This window comes from Geotrypetes seraphini, chromosome 6, assembly GCF_902459505.1.
Source record: "Geotrypetes seraphini chromosome 6, aGeoSer1.1, whole genome shotgun sequence".
NCBI classification, from domain to species: Eukaryota; Metazoa; Chordata; class Amphibia; order Gymnophiona; family Dermophiidae; genus Geotrypetes; species Geotrypetes seraphini.
Window position 1 is genome coordinate 363,542 of NC_047089.1, and position 22,942 is coordinate 386,483.

At 44.4% G+C, this 22,942-nt stretch overlaps 1 protein-coding gene across 8 annotated transcripts in view; it reads right to left on the bottom strand.

Annotated features, from left to right (window-relative positions):
• Positions 1–22,942, bottom strand: part of TRIM3 (tripartite motif containing 3) — a 169,691-nt gene that overhangs the window by 23,663 nt on the left and 123,086 nt on the right. For all 8 annotated transcript variants that reach the window (XR_004539999.1, XM_033950641.1, XM_033950640.1 and 5 more), the window contains one exon: positions 8,238–8,308. Coding sequence is in view for 7 of the 8 variants with exons in the window: in XM_033950641.1 (XP_033806532.1) it covers positions 8,238–8,308 (71 nt within the window). In the remaining variant the exon portion in view is untranslated. The remainder of the gene's footprint in view (positions 1–8,237; positions 8,309–22,942) is intronic.

A 22,942-nucleotide genomic window follows, 5' to 3' on the forward strand; every position in this document is an offset into this window, starting at 1 on the left:
TCTTTATCTGCCGTCATCTACTATGTTACTATGTTACTTGCATTTTTCCACATTAAAGCGCATTTGCCATTTGTTTGCCCAGTCTTCCAGCTTGTCCAGGTCCCTTTGCAGGTCCTCACACTCCTCCCTGGACCTAACTCTGCCGCACAGTTTGGTATCGTCTGCAAATTTTATAACCTCGCACTTTGCCTCCTTTTCCAGGTCATTGATAAATATGTTGAAGAGTAACGGCCCCAGCACCGATCCCTGTGGCACACCGCTCGTGACTCCCCGCCAGTCAGAATATTGGCCTTTTACTCCGACCCTCTGCAGTCTACCCGACAACCAGTGCTTGATCCATCTGTGCACATCCCCTCCCACCCCGTGGTTTCACAGCTTCCTAAGCAGCCTTTCATGTGGCACCTTGTCGAAAGCCTTTTGAAAATCGAGGTAAATGATTTCTATGGGTTCCCCATTGTCCACCCGACTGCTTATTCCCTCAAAGAAGTACAGAAGGTTCGTTAGGCACGACCTTCCCTTACAGAATCCGTGCTGGCTTGTTCTCAGTAGGCCATTTCTCTCGATGTGCTCGCAAATGCCGTCCTTGATCATAGCTTCCACCATCTTCCCTATAATTGAAGTCAGGCTCTCCGGCCTGTAGTTCCCGGGGTCACCCCTCGATCCCTTCTTGAAGATAGGTGTGACAATTCGCCAATTTCCAGTCCTCTGGTACCTCTCCAGTTTTCAGGGATAGGTTGCAAACATGCTGGATTGTGCCCGCTATTTCTTGTCTTAGTTCCTTCAGAACCCTTGGGTGGATCCCGTCCGGGCCCGGTGATTTGCCGTATTTTAACCTATCTGTTTGAGGACATCCTTCTTACTTACCTCTATGTGCTCCAATTTTTCGGCCTGTTCCCCACTCATGAGCTCCTCTGAGTCCGGTATATTAGATGTGTCTTCTCTCGTGAAAACCGACGAGAAGAACGTGTTCAACCTCTCAGCTACCTCTTTATCCTCTTTAATCACTCCCTTCCTATCCCCATCGTCCAACGGCCCCACCTCCTCTCTCGCTGGTCGCTTCCCCTTTACGTAACTGAAGAATGCCTTGAAGTTTTTCGCCTCCCTGGCCAGCCCCTCTTCGTATTCCCCTTTTGCTTTTCTAACCTCTCGGTGGCATTCCTTTTGGCATTTCCTGTGCGCCTGGTGATTTTCTTCCGTTGGGTCCTTTTTCCATCTCCGGAAGGATACTTTTTTGTCATTTATTGCCCTCTTTACTTCAGTTGACATCCAAACCGGGTCCTTTGACCTCTTGTTCTTGCAGCCTTTCCTGAAATTGGGGACGTACATTCTTTGTGCTTCCTGCAGGGTGTCCCTGAATAGGGTCCAGGCGCTTCCTACAGTCTCCATCCTAAAGATGTTTCTGAGCTTCCTCCCCATTTCTCTCATAGCAACATAGTTTCCTTTCCTGAAGTTGAGCGCAGTTGTTGCGGTCCTCCTTACTATGGGTGTCCCCCTTTCTAATGTGAATCTGATCGCGTTTTGGTCACTGTTGCCTAGTGGTCCTCCCACTTCTACCCCTCTTGCAGGCTCCCCTAATCCGTTTAGGATGAGGTCAAGAGTAGCACCCCCTCGCGTCGGTTCCCTGACTAGTTGCTCCATGAAGCAGTCCCTCACGGTTTCTACAAATCCTGTTTCCCTAGTGCAGTTGGAGTGACCTGTACTCCAGTCTATCCCCGGGTAGTTGAAGTCCCCCATCACTGTTACACTTCCAGTCCTGCATTCCTGTCTCAGTTCAGCTTCCAAGTCGTGTCCGACTCCTTCTGGCGTACCAGGTGGGCGATAGTACAGCCCCAGTTTTATGCCTGCACCCTTGTTTCCCGGCAATTTGACCCATAGCGATTCCAGCCCCTCTGCCTTCGTTGCCATATCCATCCCGACCGAGTAGATAGAGTCCTTTATATATAGTACTATGCCTCCCCCCTTCTTGTGGGTCCTGTCCCTCCTGTAGAGCTTGTACCCCGGCAGCGCCACATCCCTTTGATTTTCCTCTGTCCACCAGGTTTCTGTAATTCCAATGATATCCAGGTCCTCCCCCTTGGCCATGAGGCTTCTTGCATTTGCGTATAAGCACCGCAGGTCCCGTCGTTTTTCCTCCACCTCTGCATTTACCTGGGCCGCCTCCCCTTGTCTATTTTTGTATAGTTGTTCCTGAGAAGACATTGCATAAAGTCATCTGCCTTGTCCTTTTTGAAAACCCGCGGAATATAAATAATTAACATTTTCTCTGCATACAGTGTGCTTTGTGTTTTTTAAAAAAATTTATTGTTGGTAGATCATTTTGACTTGGTTATTTTAAAAGTAGCTCGCAAGCCCAAAAAGTATGGGATTCCCTGCACTAGGGTATACATATTCAGGGCTTCCACTCTCTCCTCATACGTCTTTTGGTACAAACCTCCTACTATTTTCGTCATCTTCCTCTGGACCACTTCAAGTCATAGAAACATAGAAATAGACGGCAGATAAGGGCCCACGGCCCATCTAGTCTGCCCACCTTAATGTCCCTCCCCTACCTTTGCCCTGTGAATAGATCCCATGTGCCGATCCCATTTGGCCTTAAAATCAGGCACGCTGCTGGCCTCAATCACCTGTAGTGGAAGACTATTCCAGCGATCAACCACTCTTTCAATGAAAAAGAATTTCCTGGTGTCACCTCGTAGTTTACCGCCCCTGATTTTCAACGGATGCCCTCTTGTTGTCGTGGGACCCTTGAAAAAGAAGATATCTTCCTCCGCCTCGATGCGGCCGTAAGATACTTAAACGTCTCGATCATGTCCCCCCTCTCTCTGCGCTCCTCGAGCGAGTATAGCTGTAATTTGTCAAGCCGTTTTTCGTATGGTAGATCCTTGAGTCCCGAGACCATCCGGGTGGCCATTCTTTGCACCGACTCCAGTCTCAGCACATCCTTGCGATAATGCGGCCTCCAGAATTGCACACAGTATTCCAGGTGGGGCCTCACCATGGATCTATACAATGGCATAATGACTTCCGCCTTACGACTGACGAAACCCCTTCGTATGCAGCCCATGATTTGTCTTGCCTTGGACGAAGCCTGCTCCACTTGATTGGCAGACTTCATGTCCTCACTGACGATTACCCCCAAGTCTCGTTCTGATACCGTTTTTGCTAGGATCTCGCCACTAAGGGTATAAGACTTGCATGGATTCTGGCTGCCCAGGTGCATAACTTTGCATTTTTTGGCATTGAAGTTGAGTTGCCATGTCCTAGACCATCGCTCCAGTAGGAGTAGGTCGTGCATCATGTTGTCGGGCACTGAATCTTCGTCTGTTGTGCATTTGCCCACTACATTACTCAGTTTGGCGTCATCGGCGAATAATGTTATTTTACCTCGAAGCCCTTCTGCCAAGTCTCTTATAAAGATGTTGAATAGGATTGGGCCCAAGACTGAGCCCTGTGGTACTCCACTAATCACCTCCGTCATTTCGGAGGGGGTGCCGTTCACCACCACCCTTTGGAGCCTACCTCCAAGCCAGCTCCCAACCCATTTCGTCAATGTGTTACCTAATCCTATAGAACTCATCTTGCTCAGTAACCTGCGGTGTGGTATGCTATCGAATGCTTTGCTAAAGTCCATGTACACGATGTCCAGGGACTCCCCAATATCCAGCTTCCCCGTTACCCAGTCAAAGAAGCTGATCAGGTTGGATTGGCAGGATCTCCCCTTAGTAAATCCATGTTGTCGGGGATCCCGTAGATTCTCCTCATCCAGGATCTTATCTAATTGGTGTTTGATTAGAGTTTCCATTAGTTTGCTCACTATCGATGTTAGACTCACTGGTCTGTAGTTTGCTGTCTCCATCTTTGAGCCTTTCTTGTGGAGTGGAATGACGTTAGCCGTCCTCCAGTCCAACGGGACGCTGCCTGTACTAAGGGAGAGGTTGAAGAGCGCGGACAGTGGCTCCACCAAGACATCACTCAGCTCCCTAAGCACCCTGGGGTGCAGGTTGTCCGGCCCCATTGCTTTGTTAACCTTGAGCTTTGACAGCTCACCGTAGACACTGCTGGGCGTAAACTCAAAGTTACTAAACGGGTCAACTGAGCCAACCCTTGTCTGTAGCTGAGGGCCGAGCCCTGGCGCTTCTCGGGTGAAGACTGAGCAGAAGTATTCATTTAATAGTTGGGCTTTTTCCGAATCCTTTTCCACATAGTCTCCGTCTGGTTTCCTAAGACGTACAATCCCACCTGAGTTTTTTCTTCTATCACTGATATACCTGAAGAAGGATTTATCTCCCTTCTGGATGTTCTTTGCTAGAGACTCCTCCATGAGGAATTTAGCCTCCCTGACTGCTGTTTTGACGGCTTTTGATTTGGCCAGGTAGTCTGCTCTAGAGTCCTGCTTCCCTGATTGTTTGTAAGAGATGAATGCTTTTTTCTTCTCCTTGATCAGGTCTGAGATCTCAACAGTAAACCACTGTGGCTTATTGTTCCTTCGCTGTTTACTTACTGATTTTACATAGCGGTTTGTTGCTTCTTGTATGGTTGCTTTCAAAGTCGACCACGTGTCTTCCACGTTATCGGTTTCTTCTTGGCTTTGTAGCGCCTGGTGAACGAAGTCTTATGTCCTTTGCTGGATACTGTATGCATAATTGAACACAATACTCCAAGTGGGGCCTCACCATTGACCTATACAGGGGCATCAACACCTTCTTTCTTCTACTGGTCACGCCTTTCTATACAGCCTAACATCCTTCTGGCAACAGCCATCGCCTTGTCGCACTCTTTCTTTGCCTTTTAGATCTTCAAACACTATCACTCCAAGGTCCCTCTCCCCATTTGTGCATATCAGCCTCTCACCTTCCAGCATATACGGTTCCTTCCAATTTCTAATCCCCAAATGCATTACTCTGCACTTCTTTGCATTGAAATTTAGTTGCCAGATATTAGACCATTCCTCTAACTTTTGCAGATCCTTTTTCATGTTTTCCACTCCCTCCTCGGTGTCTACTGTTACAAATCATCCGCAAAAAGGCAAACTTTTCCTTCTAACCTTTTGGCAATGTTGCTCACAAACATATTGAACAGGATCGGCCCCAGCACCGATCCCTGAGAGATCCCAATACTCACCTTTTCCTCCTCTGAGTGAATTCCATTAACCACCACCCTCTGGCATCTGTCCATCAACCAGTTTCTAATGCAGTTCACCACTTTGGGTCCTATCTTCAGCCTGTCAAGTTTGTTCAAGAGCCTTCTATGAGGAACCATGTCAAAGGCTTTGCTGAAATCTAAGTAAATTGCATCTAGCATATGTCCTTGATCCAATTCTTTGGTCACCGAATCAAAAAATTCAATCAGATTTGTTTGGCACAATTTACCTTTAGTAAAACCATGTTGCCTCGGATCCTGTAACCCATTTGATTCTAGGAATTTCACCATCCTTTCTTTCAGCAACGCTTCCATTATTTTTCCTATAACTGAAGTGAGGCTTACTGGCATGTAGCTTCCCACTTCATCTCTGCGACCACTTTTGTGAATAGAGACCACATCTGCTCTTCTCCTATCCCTAGGAACCATTCCCATCTCCAAAGATTTGTTGAAAAAATCTTTAATAGGACCCACCACAACCTCTCTGAAGAAAGTCCACAGTCTGCTGTTGAGAAAAACATGGGACGGTAGCATGGAATGCTGCTACTATTTAGGATTTTGACAGGTACTTGTGATTTGGATTGGTCTCCGCGACGACAGGATACTGGGTTAGATAGACCATTGGTCCGACTCAGCAAGGCTATTCTTATGTTCTTAAGAGGACTGGTTACCTGTTAATTTCTGTCTTCTACTTTTATGTAAATTTAATCTTTTTTATGAATGAGCACTTTCTTTTTTTTTTTATTTATTTATAATTTTCAATATAATAATCAAGTATAAACTTGTACAGAAAAGCAAAATTTCAAGAGGCAAATAAAATTTTTAACATAATATAACACAAGAAATAATTATATCTTTAATCTCACTCAAGTCCTCAATTTTGGATCCAAGATTAAAAAATAAACGGAATTAAGGTAATCAATTAAGGAAGAAAAAACAGTTATAGGTAAAACTGTGCTAACAGTCGTCTATCTTATCCATCTTGAGCTTTCTCCAGTCTTGACAGTGATAGGAATGTTGTCAGTTGAGACGGTTCAAAGAAAACAAATTTATGCAACTTATAATAGACTATGCATTTACAAGGATACCGAAGGAAAAAAGTTGCACCCAGGGCTATAACTGCTGGTCTCATTAGAAGAAATTCTTTTCTCCGCTTCTGTGTATCTCTGGCCAAATCAGGAAACATTTGAACTTTCAGTCCCAAAAATTCTTTATGTTTATTTTTAAAGAATAATTTCAGTAACCATATTTTATCCATTGTAAGAGCTACTGAAAGAAGCAAAGTTGCCGGTATGGCTGCTTCCCTGTCTGAGGATTCCAATAAGGCTGTAACGTCCAAAGGCTCTTGATTTATTTCTTTAATGCCTTTAACAGGAAGGTAATACACCTGAGTAAGAGGTGGTATAGAAGATTCAGAAATTCCCAATATTTCCGTCAGATAGCGAGTAATCATTTCTCTAGGAGTTACTGTTATAATCTTAGGAAAATTAATTAATCTAAGATTATTACTTCTTGTAGAATTTTCAAGTGACTCAAGTTTCCTTCTTAAGTTTGTATTATCTTTGATTAAAACTTCCTGTATTACTCTTTGAGAGTTAATATTCTGTTGTTGATTTTCTATCTGCAATTTATTTTCATTGGTAATTTTTCGTGTTTCTAGAATATCCTTATCATACAATTTAAACCGTTCTTCCACTTGGTTTAATTGGGACGCTATAGTTTTAGGAATAGTAACTACCAGGTCCCACAGAGCATCCAGAGTTATCTCCTGGGGTTTAATTATCTGAGGCAATTGAAAATGTAAAGTCTTATGCTCACCCACTGGCAAGTCTTCCAATGTCTGTCCGGACTGGTTTAATCCATCTCCCGCTGTTGAAATGACCTCGAATTCCTTGTTCAGGTTTCCTGAAGAAATCTGGGAAACCGAATCTCTGTCCCCCGGACTGATCTCCACAGCCTCCAGAGGAGGAAACACTCCGATTCCCGGAAGTTCCCCCTCCCTCGGGGAGCTAGCCGTTCGTGGATGCGGGGGAGGTGCTCGATTGTCAGGGCTAAAGGTCGTTTCAAGCCCCAAGGAGGTCTGCTGCGCGCCGTTTTCCTGCAGCGTCTCCAGCGGGGGTAACCCTGTTCCTGCCGACGTAGTCTGCATGCGCCGGATGATTTCTTCAATGTTGCCTAACACGGAGGTCTCGGGGTGCCGCGAGGCCCCAGCGGTGCTTCTTCCTCTCCGTTTAGGCATCTCAAAGGTAGGAAATCGTATTTGTATATAGAAAAAAATCCAATTTGAAGAAAACTATCGGGAGCTTTCGCACAGCGTCCCTATACCGTCGCCATCTTGGATCCTCATCCAGCACTTTCTTATTTTAATTTGTAGTTCATTTTCCTTTTTTTAAAATATATTTTATTGCTCTGTAAACCGCTTTGACCTGTGAGTCAGCAAAGACGGTATTTTAAGTCTAAATAAGCTAAAAGTAATTAAAAGAGGTATTAACTTATCAAATTAGTTCTAATGCAAGATGATCCTGGCAACTGTATTTTAAAATAGTGCAATTTTACTTTAAAGCCTCTTTGGTAAACCCATATTAAAAAGAATACTGCAATAATCAAACTGAGATAAAATTGTAAGTTGGACAAATAATTCTAAATCTTTCAAGGAGAAATAATTTCCGATTTCTCTCAAAAGCTGCAATTTATAAAAACAAGTCTTAACAATCTGATTGATCTGTGATGCAGATAGAATACTTTGGGATCTAAATAAAATAGAGAAAATGGGAGGGGGGTTATGAGAGAGACACTAAAAATACATGAAATGAATTAATAATGCACAGGATACTGATCTCCAGAACAAGGTTTCACGATATGAGATTTCAAGGTGGGGGCCATATCAGGAAACATTTTAGGAAAGTTTCAATCAACGACAAATACATGTTTGCAAAATTAGAGACATAGGGTTTCTTCTGAGTTCTAAACTGTTCTGTATTTTGTTTTGTTTTAACCAGCCCTCAAGAGACAGTGAGAGAAAAAACATTCCTGGCATATTCAAAACAACAAGAAACAGAGACTTTTATAAAGAAAGTTACAGAGAGATAAAGTCTTACCTTCACTGAATGGTTGTGAAAATCAGTGACAACAATTTCATTCTTATTGTTCACAGCAACAAAATGTGGCCCTGTATTAAATAGAAAAGTTATCTGTGAAATTTAATGTGCAAAAGTGAAATTCCACACCTGCAATATAAAACAGCAAACAACTGACCAAGTAAGTGCACACATACCTCAGCAGCAAGACTGAACAGTACATGATGAGCCATGGAAGTAAGCACACATACCCCTCCCTCATCATCAGGGTTGGCTGTTGTACAATTGATAGCATAAAATAACATACACCTCATTTAAGGAGAAATTAGGTTCTTACGTGCTAATTTCCTTTCTGTTAGCTTGTAGACCGGTATAATCTTTACGAATGGGGTTATATACCTCACTGCTACCAGCAAGTGGAGACTGAGAACAAACTTGTATATCAGGATAGCTTCCCCCCTAGCAATACAGTCTGCTGAATAGCAAAGCAGAACCTAGGAAAGACTTCAACTGAAAACAGTATAACACACTCCAAACAGGAGTGAAAAAAACAACAAATATTTATAAATTACTTTTAGAAAACGTGTAGAACTTAATCCTGGTATAGAAAACATCCCCACATCTCACCAGCTAAGCCAGCTGAGCCATAGCCGCTACTCTTACTTCTCCCCAGCCCTAGAAAAATTCTAGAACCCGCAGAAAAAACAATATCAGCACGTGAGCAAAACAAAAACCCGCAATCATAAGAACATAAGAAATGCCTCCGCTGGGTCAGACCTGAGGTCCATCGCGCCCAGCAGTCTGCTCACGCGGCGGCCCATCAGGTCCAGGACCTGTGCAGTAATCTTTTATCTATACCCCTCTATCCCCTTTTCCAGCAGGAAATTGTCCAATCCTTTCTTAAACCCCAGTACCGTTCGCTGCCCTATAACGTCCTCTGGAAGCGCATTCCAGGTGTCCACCACACGTTGGGTAAAGAAGAACTTCCTAGCATTCGTTTTGAATCTGTCCCCTTTCAACTTTTCCGAATGCCCTCTTGTTTTTTTATGTTCTGAAAGTTTGAAGAATCTGTCCCTCTCTACTCTCTCTATGCCCTTCATGATCTTGTAAGTCTCTATCATATCCCCTCTAAGTCTTCTCTTCTCCAGGAAAAAGAGACCCAGTTTCTCCAATCTCTCAGCGTATGAAAGGCTTTCCATCCCCTTAATCAGTCGTGTCGCTCTCCTCTGAACTCTCTCGAGTAACACCATATCCTTCTTAAGGTATGGTGACCAATACTGGACGCAGTACTCAAGATGCGGACGCACCATTGCCCGGTACAGCGGCAGGATAACTTCTTTCGTTCTTGTTGTAATACCCTTCTTGATTATCCCCAGCATTTTATTTGCTCTCTTGGCGGCCGCTGCGCACTGTGCCGTCGGCTTCATTGTCATGTCCACCATTACCCCCAAGTCCCTTTCTTGGGTACTCTCATTCAATAACATCCCTCCCATCGTATAGCTGTGCCTCGGGTTTCTGATTCCCACATGCAATACTTTACATTTCTCAACATTGAACTTCATCTGCCATCTCTCTGCCCATTCTCCCAATTTGTCCAAGTCCCTTTGCAATTTTTCACAGTCCTCCTTTGTCCGAGCTCCACTAAATAGTTTGGTGTCGTCCGCAAATTTTATTATCTCACTCTTTGTTCCTGTTTCTAGATCATTTATGAATATATTAAATAGCAGCGGCCCGAGCACTGAGCCCTGCGGAACACCACTCGTGACCTTCCTCCAGTCTGAGTAGTGTCCCTTCACCCCTACCCTCTGTTTCCTACCCGCTAACCAGTTTCTGATCCATCTATGCACGTCTCCGTCCACCCCATGGTTCTTCAGTTTCCGGAGTAGACGTTCATGAGGCACCTTGTCAAAGGCTTTCTGGAAATCTAGGTATATGATGTCTATGGGGTCTCCTTTGTCCATCTGTTTGTTAATTCCCTTGAAGAAGTGCAATAAGTTGGTCAGACACGATCTCCCCCTGCAGAAACCATGTTGGCTGGTTATCAGAAGTTCGTGTTTTTCAAAATGTTCATCAATTTTTTCTTTTATTAGTGCTTCCGCCATTTTCCCCGGAACAGAGGTCAGACTCACCGGTCTGTAGTTTCCCGGGTCTCCTCTTCATCCCTTTTTAAAGATGGGCGTAACGTTGGCTATCTTCCAATCCTCCGGAATCACATCTGTTTTCAGAGATAGGTTGCAAATTTGCTGTAGTAGTTCCGCTATTTCCTCCTTTAGTTCCTTCAGCACCCTTGGATGGATTCCATCCGGACCCGGGGATTTGTCAGTTTTTAGTTTTTCTATCTGTCTGCGTACATCATCAAGGCTCACTTCTATGGATGTTAACTTTTGTGCTTGATTTCCATTGAAGAATTGCTCAGGTTCCGGTATGTTGGTTGTGTCTTCGTTTGTGAATACAGATGAAAAGAACACGTTAAGTCTTTCTGCGACCTCTTTCTCTTCCTTCACCGCTCCCTTCCTGTCTCCGTCATCCAGTGGTCCCACCTCCTCCCTAGCTGGCTGTTTCCCTTTAACATAGCTAAAGAACGGTTTGAAATTTCGTGCTTCCCTGGCTAGTCTCTCTTCATACTCTCTTTTGGCTTTTCGAACCACACGGTGACATTCTTTTTGCTACTTCCTGTGCTCTCTCCAGTTTACCTCAGTTTTGTCCCTTTTCCATTTTCTGAATGAATTTTTCTTATTGCTTATCGCTTCCTTCACTATTTTAGTTATCCACGCCGGGTCTTTTATTCGACTCTTGTTGCACCCTTTTCTGAATCTGGGGATATATAGATTTTGCGCCTCGCTCACCGTGTCCTTGAAAAAGGACCAGGCATGTTCTACCGTCTGCCATTTTTGGGAAGTGTTCCTAAGTTTCTTCTTTACCATTCCCCTCATTGCTTCGTAGTTACCCTTCCTGAAGTTAAAAGTTGTCGCTATGGTTCTCTTTCCTTTCAGTATTCCTACTTCCATCTTGAACTTGATCATATTATGATCGCTGTTTCCCAACGGTCCCACTACTTCCACTTCCTTTGCAGGTCCCCTTAGCCCATTTAGGATTAGATCCAGAGTGGCATTTCCTCTTGTCGGTTCTCTAACAAGCTGTTCCATGAAGCAATCTTGTACAGCCTTCAGAAATTCTGTCTCCCTAGCGCATCTTGAGCTTCCGAGACTCCAGTCTATCCCAGGGTAGTTGAAGTCTCCCATAATAACCGTGTTACCGCCTTTGCATTCTCGCTTCATCTCGGCTTCCATTTCTTCATCGATGTCTCCGGTTTGTCCGGGTGGACGATAGTATAGGCCTATCTTTATTTCAGGCCCTTTCCTTCCTGGTATTTTAGCCCATAGTGATTCTAGTTTGTTGGCTGTCTCCGCTGTGTCCATTCTTGTCGATTGTATGCTTTCTTTTATGTATAGTGCTATTCCACCGCCTTTCTGTCCTGACCTGTCCTGGCGATAGAGCTTGTACCCCGGCAGTGCTGTATCCCATTTGCTTTCCTCATTCCACCATGTTTCAGAGATTCCAATGATGTCTATGTCCTCCGCAATGATCATGGCTTCTAATTCCCCCATTTTGTTTCTTAGGCTCCTTGCATTAGTATATATGCAATTTAGCTCCTGGAATTTTGCTGCCTTTAATTCCTTTCCCTGTGCTTCGGTCTTTAGATACTTCTCTTTGGCTACAATCTTTCTAACCTTCTCTTCTTGGTTAGTCGACTCCTGTAATTTGTCCATTGTTTCTTCCCAGCCTTTTTTCCCCTCAGTATCTTCACGGGATACCTTTTTCCGAAACATCGACGCTTGGTCGACTGTCGGCTTTCCCCTTCTTCTTAGTTTAAAGCCTGTTCTATTCCTCTCTTGACATCACTGCACAAAGACAAGACAGGGTAGGGGTCATACCAGTCTACAAGCTAACAGAAAGAAAATTAGCAGCTAAGAACCTAATTTTTCCTTCTGTATCGCTTGGTAGACTGGTATTGTCCTTACGAATGGGACATACCAAAGCAGTACCCATTAAGGGTGGGATCCCCAAAGGGCCGACACCAGAAAACGTTCACCGAATACTGCGTCCCGACACGCTTGAACATCCACACAGTAGTGTCTTACAAAGGAATGCAGAGAAGACCAAACTGCAGCCTTGCACATATCCACTGGAGGCACCAGAGAAGATTCAGCCCAAGAAGCTGCCTGATCCCTAGTGGAATAAGCCTTAAGAAATTCTGGAACAGGCTTCTTATTCAGAAGATAAGTGGAAGCAATTGCATCCTTGATCCAGTGTGCAATAGTAGCCTTAGAAGCACCATCCCTCTTACGAGGACCCGCTAACTCATCAGTGGGGTAGGGACTTGCAACTGATAATAGAGCTGAAGAGGGAATTGAACCAAAGCTGGTTTACATTTCACTGCATGGGACCACTGAGTAATGGTTCAGACGTGCTCTCTTGTCTCTTTTCTCAGGTATACTCCATAGCAGTATAACAGGTAGAAAAACAGTAACACTCTGAAGGGAGAGCGATATGGAGGATTGTTGAAGACTTGGAAGAGAGGAGCAGAAAAAAAGGGGGGGTGAATGTTGGGGGGGGAGAGGAAAAAGTGAGCGGGTAGGGCCATTAGAGGTCTTGTTTGCTGAAAAGGTAAGTTTTGAGAGATTTTCTGAAGTCGAAGTAGGAGGGGGCTTCGAGGATCATTTGGGCCAGCCATGTGTTGAGCTTGGCTGCTTGGTAGGCGAAGGTTTTGTCTATGAATCTTTTATAGTGGCAGAGTTTTAGTGAGGGGAAGGCGAAAAGTTGAGTTCTACGGGATTTCTTGTTTATGTGATAGAGGTTAAAGTGGGGGTTGATGTAGCTTGGAGTAGCACCATTAACCGATTTGTAGCAGAAGCATGCAAACTTGAAAAGGACTCTGGAATCGAATGGCAGCCAGTGTAGTTGGTGGTAGAAGGGGGTGACATGTTCCCATTTCTTTAGGCCGAAGATGAGACGCACGGCGGTGTTTTGGATTAATTTTAATCTCCTGGTGGTTTTCTTCGTGGCGTTTAGGTAAATGATGTTGCAGTAGTCAAGAGTGCTGAGGATGGAAGATTGAACCAGCAGACGGAAAGCGGAGTCGTCAAAGTATTTTTTTATTGTGCGTAGTTTCCATAGTACGGAGAAGCTTTTCTTGACCATGTGTTCAGTGTGGTTTTCTAAGGATAAATTTTTGTCCAGAGTGACTCCCAGAATTTTTAGGGTGGGTTCAATAGGGAAAGTAATTCCTTTCAATTGGATAGAGTTGTTTTTGATTTTGTCATTAGGGGTGGCTAGGAAGAATTTTGTTTTGTCGGGATTGAGTTTCAGTCTGAACGAGAGCATCCAAAGTTCGATCTGGTTAAGAATATTTGTGATGTGGTTAAGTAGTTCTTTTGAGAAATTGGTTAGTGGGATGGCAATTGTGATATCATCTGCATATATAAAGAATTTGAGGTTGAGGTTGTGTAGGAGGTTACCTAGGGAGGCTAGGTAGATATTAAACAGAGTGGGTGACAGGGGGGAGCCCTGAGGAACCCCACAGGTGTTATCCCAGCTGTATGAGAAGGCATTGTTTTTGCAAACCTTGTATGATCTATTTCTTAGGAATCCCTGGAACCAGTTGAGGACCTGATCAGAAATGCCGATGTGTGCCAGGCATTCTAGGAGAATGGTGTGATCTACCAGGTCAAAGGCACTACTGAGGTCCAGTTGTATTATCAGGGCACTTGTGCCCTGGCTGAAGAGCGTGTGGAGGTGGTCAAGAAGGGAGGCTATGATGGTTTCGGTGCTGTGATTTGCGCGGAAACCTGATTGACTGTCACTTAGTATGTTGAATTTTTCAAGATATGCTGCAAGTTCCGCCTTTACCAACCCTTCTGCTATTTTGGTGAATAAGGGAATGCTTGCGATCGGTCTGTAGTTGGATGGGGAATCCGGTGGTTCTTTCGCATTTTTTATGATTGGGGTGATCATGATATGACCTTGCTCAGACGGGAAGTTACCTGTGGATAGGAGGGAGGTGACCCATGTCATCATGGTAGCTTTAAAGTGGAGCGGGGCAGCTATCATAATGTTCGGAGGGCATGTGTCCAATTTGCAGAAGGTGCGTGAGTATTTGTTGTAATAGGTATTAAAGGTGTGCCAGTCGAATGTTTTAAATTGTTTCCAGCTAAGGTCTGTTCTGGTTCCTGGGTCAGGGTTAGATAAATCTGGGAGCGGGAGAATGGGGAACTGCTCGAGGGGATTGGGTATGGTGGGCAGTATGGACCTTAGTTTTTGGATTTTGGTGTTAAAGTAGTCTGCAAGTGAGTTTGGAGTTAGTGTAGATTCTTCGTTTGTGTTTGTGAAGGTCTCGATGTTGTAGAGATCATTGACCAGTTTGAAGAGGTTACTGCTGTTGGATTTGGTGTTGCCTATTTTGTGGGAGTAGAAATTTTTCCTTTTTTCATTAGTGAGGTTTTTGTAATTTTTTAGTTTTATATATTTATATATTTAGTTTTATATATATATATATATATATATATATATATATAGTTTTATATATATAGTTTTATATATATATATATATATATATATATATATATATATATATATATATATATATATATACACACACACACACACACTAGTCTTATAGCCCGTTACATTAACAGGTGCTAGAATATGTGTGTCTGTCTTTATTTCTTTCTCTCTCTCTCCTTAGCCGTTTTCTGTATTTCTGTCTTTCTTGTTCCTCGGCTGTCCACCACCACCCCTTGCCTGCTCCCCCTGTCCATTCTCCCTTCCTTTTACCTCCCCTATGTCTAGCACCACCCCTTCACTGCTCCCCTTATCCAGCAGCAGCCCTTCTCCCTTTGTTTTACCTCCCCCCTGTCCATCATCAGTTCTTTCCTGCTCCCCCTGTCCAGTAGGCCTCATTTCCTTTTTTTCCCCCTGTCCATCAGCACCTCTTCCCCTGTCCAGCAGCAACTCTTTCCTGCTCCCCCTGTCCAGCAGTAGGCCTCCCTTCCTTTTTCTTCCCCCCCTGTCCATCAGCACCTCTTCCCCTGTTCAACACTTCTTTCCTGCTCCCCCTGTCCAGCAATAGGCCTCCGTTCCCTTTTCTTCCCCCCCGTCTATATTTTTTTTTTCAAGATGGCATCCAATCATTTATTTTTCTGTTTTGGGTTCTGTTTGAATTGTTTACTTAATTATTTTCTAATTTGTTTTATTTTTAAGTCTTTCATTTTTTTTATTAGTACAATTTTTAATATCTGTAATGATCTAAGAAAATATCATTAATTTTGGCCTTTTGAATACTACCATGAGAGACAGTTAATGTTTTGTTTAGTAGAGGCCCTACCATCAGCGTTGGTGAGATTTGGGAAGATCGCAGCCGATTTCACCCCTCCTTCCAGCCGAGGATCAAGTCTGTGACTGAGAGCAAGACACTACAGCTCCATGCCAATTTTTAATTTTCGGCTGCCTGATAGTGGCGCTGTGGAGTCTGCTAGCATTGTTGGCCCCATCATGAAGACTGCTAAATTCAATCATCCATATCGGGCCTGAACTTAAGACGCTAAAGCCCCTCTTGCCTGTTTCTGGTGCCATTGAGGACAGAGGGTGGTGTCTTTTCTGCCAATGTGGCTATGGATTCGGGGATCAGATGGTGGTTGGGTCCTGCCTATGCTGTTTGTTGTTTCACTGTGATGCTACTGGGGAGGCCAGGGGAAGATTCCTGAGGGAGTTGAGTGCTTTAGCTGTGTTGCCTTGAACTGGCAAGGAGGGCCAAGGCAGCCACCGCCAGCGCCACTCCTTGAAGCCCTCCTCCTCCCTCACTCCGTGAAGCCCTCACTAATCTAATCTAATCTAATCTAAATCTTGGGTTTATATACCGCATCATCTCCGCAGATGGAGCTCGACTAGCTGGTACAGTGGACTTCAAACAGGTTCACACTCATATCTTTCGGAATCCAATATGGAACTCTGCACAGCTTCCTTTTGTCTGCATTTGGTATTGTTCCAATACTTATGCTGGGGCATGCCTTTGTTAAGTCTTTTTTTCTATTCCTCTCTCTCTCTATATATATATCTATCTATATAATAAAACGCTAAGCGCGCATGCGCACTCTTACCGCGTGTTTCCCTGATCCCTGATATGTCGGGCTGTGGCCGGCAAGAGTGCGCATGCGCTACACCAGGACTCCAGGAAGCTGTCGGCTGTCGATTTCAGGCGTGGGCGGCGGCGCGGTGCCGGTTGCTTCCCTTTAACATATCTAAAGAACGGTTTGAAATTTCGTGCTTCCCTGGCTAGCCTCTCTTCATACTTTCTTTTGGCTTTTCAAACCACTCGGTGACATTCTTTTTGATACTTCCTGTGCTCTTTCCAGTTCCCCTCAGTTTTGACCTTTTTCCATTTCCTGAATGAATTTTTCTTATTGCCTATCGCTTCCTTCACTATTTTAGCTATCCACGCCGGGTCTTTTGTTCGACTCTTTTTGCACCCCTTTTTGAATCTGGGGATATACAGATTTTGCGCCTCGCTCACCGTGTTCTTGAGAAAAGACCAGGCATGTTCTACCGTTTGCCATTTTTTGGAAGTGTTCCTAAGTTTCTTCCTTTCCATTTCCCTCATTGCTTCGTAGTTTCCTTTCCTGAAGTTGGAAGTTGTCACTATGGTTCTCTTTCCTTTCGGTATTCCTACCTCAACCTTGATCATGTTATGATCGCTGTTTCCCAACGGTCCCACTACCTCTACTTCCTTTGCAGGTCCCCTTAACCCATTTAGGATTAGATCCAGAGTGGCATTTCCTCTCGTTGGTTCTCTAACAAGCTGCTCCATGAAACAATCTTGTATAGCCTCCAGGAATTCTGTCTCCCTTAGTGCATTTTGAGCTTCCAAGACTCCAGTCTATTCTGGGGTAGTTGAAGTCTCCCATAATAACCGTGTTACTGCTTTTGCATTCTCGCTTCATCTCGGCTTCCATTTCGTCATCGATATCTCCGGTTTGCCCGGGTGGACAATAGTATAGGCCCATCGTTATTTCAGGCCCTTTCCTTCCCGGTATTTTAACCCATAGAGATTCCAGCTTGTTGGGCATCTCTGCTGTGTCCATTTTTGTCGATTGTATGCTTTCTTTTATGTATAGGGCTATTCCACCTCCTTTCTGTCCTGACCTGTCCTGGCGATAGAGCTTGTACCCCGGCAGTGCTGTATCCCATTTGTTTTCTTCATTCCACCATGTTTCAGAGACTCCAATGATGTCTATGTTCTCTGCATTTCTTTCTTTCAGGAGCAGGTCTAGTGAAGCCTCATCGTTCTTCGGCGCCATTTTCTCTGGCGTGTTCAGATCAGGTTTCAGTTTCTTCCCTCCGATTGACGCGGGTGGAGCAGTTTCGTTTTTCGCCGATTTTGAAGGCGACATAGGGACTCAGGCAGTTATATCCTGGCGAAATCGCAAAGTTTTTTTTTTTTTTTTTTTTTTTAGTATATATGCAATTTAGATCCTGGTATTTTCTTGTCTTCATTTCCTTTCCCTGTGCTTTCAGTCTTTAGTTTCTTCTCCTTTGTTACAATCCTTCTAACCTCCTCTTCTGGGTTAGTAGACTCCTGTAATTTGTCCATTGTTTCTTTCCAGCCTTTTTTCCCCTTTTTTCGACGCATGGTCGACTGTCGGCTTTCCCCTTCTTCTTAGTTTAAAGCCTGTTCTATTCCTCTCCTGACGTTGTTTGCTAGAAGTCTTGTTCCCGCAGCACTCAGATGCAGTCCATCTCGCCTGTAGAGCTTGCTCTTGCCCCAGAACTTGTCCAGTTCCTCACGAAGTGGAACCCTTCTTCCTCACACCATCTCCTCATCTACGCGTTTATTGATTGTAGTTCCTCCTGCCTTTTCACATCTGCCCTCGGTACTGGTAGGATCTCTGAGAACGCTATCTTCTGGATCCTCATCTTCCTTCCCAGAATCTTGAACTGTTCTATCAGCTTGCTTCTTCTTTAGTTTCTCCTGCTGACATCGTTCGTCCCGATGTGGATCATTACTGTGGTCTCTTCCATCTTTGCTCCTTCCAGGATCTTTCCAATTTTGTCAACGATGTCCTTGGTTCTCGCTCCTGGGAGGCAGGTCACCAGCCGATCCTCTCTCCCTCCTGCTATGTGGCTGTCCACATGCCTCAGGATCGAGTCTCCCACTAGGATCGCTGACTTTCCCTTCTTTAGGTTTTGCTTCGGTCTCAGGTCAATTTCCTCGGCGTGCTTCGCTGCTTCCTCTCCTGGGCATCGACTAGCCATTTTCTCCCCCTCGTGCGATGTTCCTCTGTGGGTGTCTTCTATGAGGTCATCTGCTTCTTGTTCTCCTTTCCATGTTGGTGTTGGTGTAACTTCATCGTTCATCTGAAGTTCGTTTTCTTCCACTCTCCTCCTGTAGGCTTCCTCAATGATTTTCTCAAGTTCCCTGACCTCCTCCTCAATGTGTCTCTCATTCATGAAGTTTATAGCTGTCCTGATTGGGTCCTCTGTAGTGTGAAGTCCTTCTAGCTCCTGTATCTTGTCCTCTAGTCGCTTTACTTTCTTCTTCAAGCTTTCCAGCTCCTGGCACCGATCGCATACATATGACAGTCTGTGCAGAACACTGGAATGCTCATCTTCTGGTTTCCCTCTGCTTCCATTGTCGTTCTCTCTCTCTCTACCTGCTGCTGGTGTCCTCTCTCTCTCTGTCTGCTGCCCTCTCTCTCTCTCTCTCTGCCTGCTGCTGGTGTCCTCTCTCTCTCTCTGCCTGCTGCTGGTGTCCTCTCTCTCTCTGCCTGCTGCTGGTGTCCTCTCTCTCTCTCTCTCTCTGCCTGCTGCTGGTGTCCTCCCTCTCTCTCTGCCTGCTGCTGGTGTCCTCTCTCTCTCTGCTGCTGGTGTCCTCTCTCTCTCTGCCTGCTGCTGGTGTCCTCTCTCTCTCTCTCTGCCTGCTGCTGGTGTCCTCTCTCTCTCTCTCTGCCTGCTGCTGGTGTCCTCTCTCTCTCTCTCTCTGTCTGCTGCCCTCTCTCTCTCTCTCTCTGCCTGCTGCTGGTGTCCTCTCTCTCTCTCTGCCTGCTGCTGGTGTCCTCTCTCTCTCTGCCTGCTGCTGGTGTCCTCTCTCTCTCTCTCTCTCTGCCTGCTGCTGGTGTCCTCCCTCTCTCTCTGCCTGCTGCTGGTGTCCTCTCTCTCTCTGCCTGCTGCTAATGTCCTCTCTCTCTCTCTCTCTCTGCCTGCTGCTAGTGTCCTCTCTCTCTCTCTGCCTGCTGCTGGTGTCCTCTCTCTCTCTCTCTGCCTGCTGCTGGTGTCCTCTCTCTCTCTCTCTGCTGCTGGTGTCCCCTCTCTCTCTCTCTCTGCTGCTGGTGTCCTCTCTCTCTCCGCCTGCTGCTGGTGTCCTCTCTCTCTCTCTCACTCTCTGCCTGCTTGCTGTCCTTCCCTTGCCTTTGCCGCTCGCCTTTGCCATGTGCCGAACAGCCGCGCGCCGTCAGCTCCTCCCCTTTTAAGGGGGAGCTTCGAGTTTGCTTTGGGTGATGTCAGGGAGTGGGCGAAGCTACCTCTCGCCTCAGTCCCTCATCCTCTGCCTTCTCTCTGCTCCCTCGTGCCTTCTTCGGTGGATTTTCTCCTCTCTCACTCCCTCCTCTGCCTGACTTCACCTGCCTGCCCCAAACTCAGGCAAGCTGGATCTTCTGAATAGATGAAGGTTGTTCTTGACATTGTCTTTTTGACATTAGTAAATGAGCAGTAGAGTAAGATATTCCAACAGAAATATTGTGAATATTTTATTAGTATTGATGGTACAGTGGTAAACATTCTGTGTTGAAGAACCTGGCTGATCCTGCTGAGGGAACATAGTCAGTGATCACTCTCTCCTCAACAATGAATTTCCTGTCCTATTAATTCTCTTTCTTCCTCCCCTTTTAAAGTCAATTAAATTTGTTACCTTTGCTTAATCTTCTGTAAACCGCATAGAACTTCACGGTATTGTGGTATATAAGCTGTTATTATTATTATTATTATATTGGATTCTCTATCTTCGAGGCCTCAGTGGAGAATGTGGATGAAACAGACAGTCAAGGAAAGAAAGGCAATCCACTTTAAAGGCTTTACACCAATAGTGGATCTCTCTGGTACATGGAAAAATGTGGGAGGTGATCCAACTTAGCAGGCTCTACAACCTAGATTGGATCCCTCCGTCAGAGTCTTGGTAATGTAATAAGTAGAGCTGTTGTGATGGGTGGAATAGACGATGCATCCTAACTCATTCTATACTTTTTTTTTTTCTAATTCTTTATTCATTTTTAAAACTTACATCAAGTGTACAATTAATAAAACATTTAAGATTAAATATATCACTTGAATTTTCTTAGTATATTCAGATACATAAGTTTATTCCCTTCCCACCCACCCATTCCATTCATATTTAATCAAAAATATACAAATATAAATATTCTTATTTATATGTTAAATCTTCCGTATAATTTAGACAACCCACCCTACCCCTCTCCCCCCATTTGCAAATATACTTCCAATAGAAAATGGCATCTATTCATTACAGTAGGTTGTCAATGGCCCCCAGATCTTTATAAATTTATTAAAATTACCTTTTTGTATAGCAATTATGCTTTCCATTTTATAAATGTCACATAATGAATTCCACCAAAAGGTATAATTTAATCTACTATAATTTTTCCAATTACTTGTTATATGTTGAATGGCGACTCCTGTCATTATCAATAAAAGTTTATTATTACTTGATGAAATCTGGCTCCTTGTTCTCATCAACATACCAAAGAGAATTGTATCATATGTTAATGCTACATGATTTTCTAACAAACAATTAATTTGGGACCAAATTGATTTCCAGAAGGCCATGATAAAGGGACAATAGAATAATAAGTGATCTAGAGTCCCTGCTTCAAGTTTACAATGCCAGCACCTACTAGACTTAGAGCTGTCTAACTTTTGTAATCGAACTGGGGTCCAAAACGCTCTATGTAACAAAAAGAACCAAGTTTGTCTCATAGATGCTGACACTGTATACTTCATCCTCCAAGGCCAAATTCTACACTTTTGATGACGTGAAGATGATGTAGTGATAAACAGAAGAGTCGTGCCATGCTTAATAGGCTCTAAACCAGTGGTCTCAAACTCGCGGACCACCAGGTACTATTTTGAGGCTCTCGGTATGTTTATCATATTCACAAAAGTAAAATGAAACAGTTTCTTGATCATATGTCTCTTTAGCTATAAATGGCAATATTATTATTAAGACTTAGCTAAAAGGAAAGAGTTATAAACTATAAAGAGTTTTATCTCATGCAAAATTGTCATTTCTTTAATAAGACATTAATTATTTTTTCTGAGGCCCTCCAAGTACCTACAAATCCAAAATGTGGCCCTGCAAAGGGTTTGAGTTTGAGACCACTGCTCTAAACCATGCAGAAAACACACCCTGTTTATTGCATTGTTATATTGCACATAAAAAGGTGATCCCAACTTACAGGCTCTACACTCAATAGTTCTCAGTGGCGCTGTCAATGTGAATATGCACAGTGGAGAACAATGAGTAAAAGTCCTAGTTTCAAAGTGTAGATTATGGAGAAGTCAATGATCCGACTCAGTAAGATCAGAATCCACAGCTGGAAGTTAGGAAACTCTCAGTAGGGTATGAGAACTGAAGAGAGTCAATCTTGCTGGAAGCTACAGTAAGAGAAAGAGGGGTCTCCCAGCTCTTAAACAGCATATCCTGAAGGAGAGTACAGAAGCAACTTAATAAGTTCTGTAGGAAGCTCATTGTAATCTAAGGTATCAAGGATCTGTGCTCTAGGTTCAGTATCTGATTCCAGTTTGAGAATCGGAGCTTTTCCTTAGCTGCCTGATATACTTAGGAAAAAGGAAGAGGAGATGGATTTGAAGGGATTCCATATGATTCTGGAGCAGATAATGTAGGCTCACACTCAGTGTCAGTAGTGTGTGTGAAGAGAGGTCAGAATCCATATCTGGTACCTCAGAGGGCGTGATAGAACAGAGTACGGTATTAGGGTTCAAGAAGGGATTGGACAATTTTCTGATGGAAAAGGGGATAGAGGGGTACAGATAGAGGACTACTACACAGGTCCTGGACCTGTTGGGCCACCGCGCGAACGGACTGCTGGGCACGATGGACCTCTGGTCTGACCCAGAAGACACTTTTTACTCTTTTGATGGATTATGCCACTGAGTCAACCACTGACTCATGGAAACATGCACAGTGAGGAATCCACCCTGTGATGTTTCACAGCAGAGTACAGGAGTGGTTTGCCATTGTCTTCTCCTGTGCTGTGTGTGGTTCCACTGTGCCACTGCTGCCCAACATGGGGTCCCTTGGCCTACAGCACCTGGTATTCCCAGATGGTCTCCCCACCAGGTACTAGCCAGGCCTGACTCTGCTTAGTTTCTGATAGTTAAGAGCAGGCCTACACAGGGCTTTAAACTAGGTAAGTTGGGGGAGGGTACCCACTCACGTGCTGGCGCAAGTAACCAACTTGGCGAGGTAAGTTGACAATCCATTTCTGAGTCCTAGTCAGAGGTAAGTACACACATTGCAAACAGTATTATAGAAGTCCAATTAGCTCAAGCAGGAATATCTACACAGAGACATAGCAAACATAAGGTATGGAGGGCTATGTACGTTAATGCCCACAGTTTGGGCAATAAGATTCTGGAAT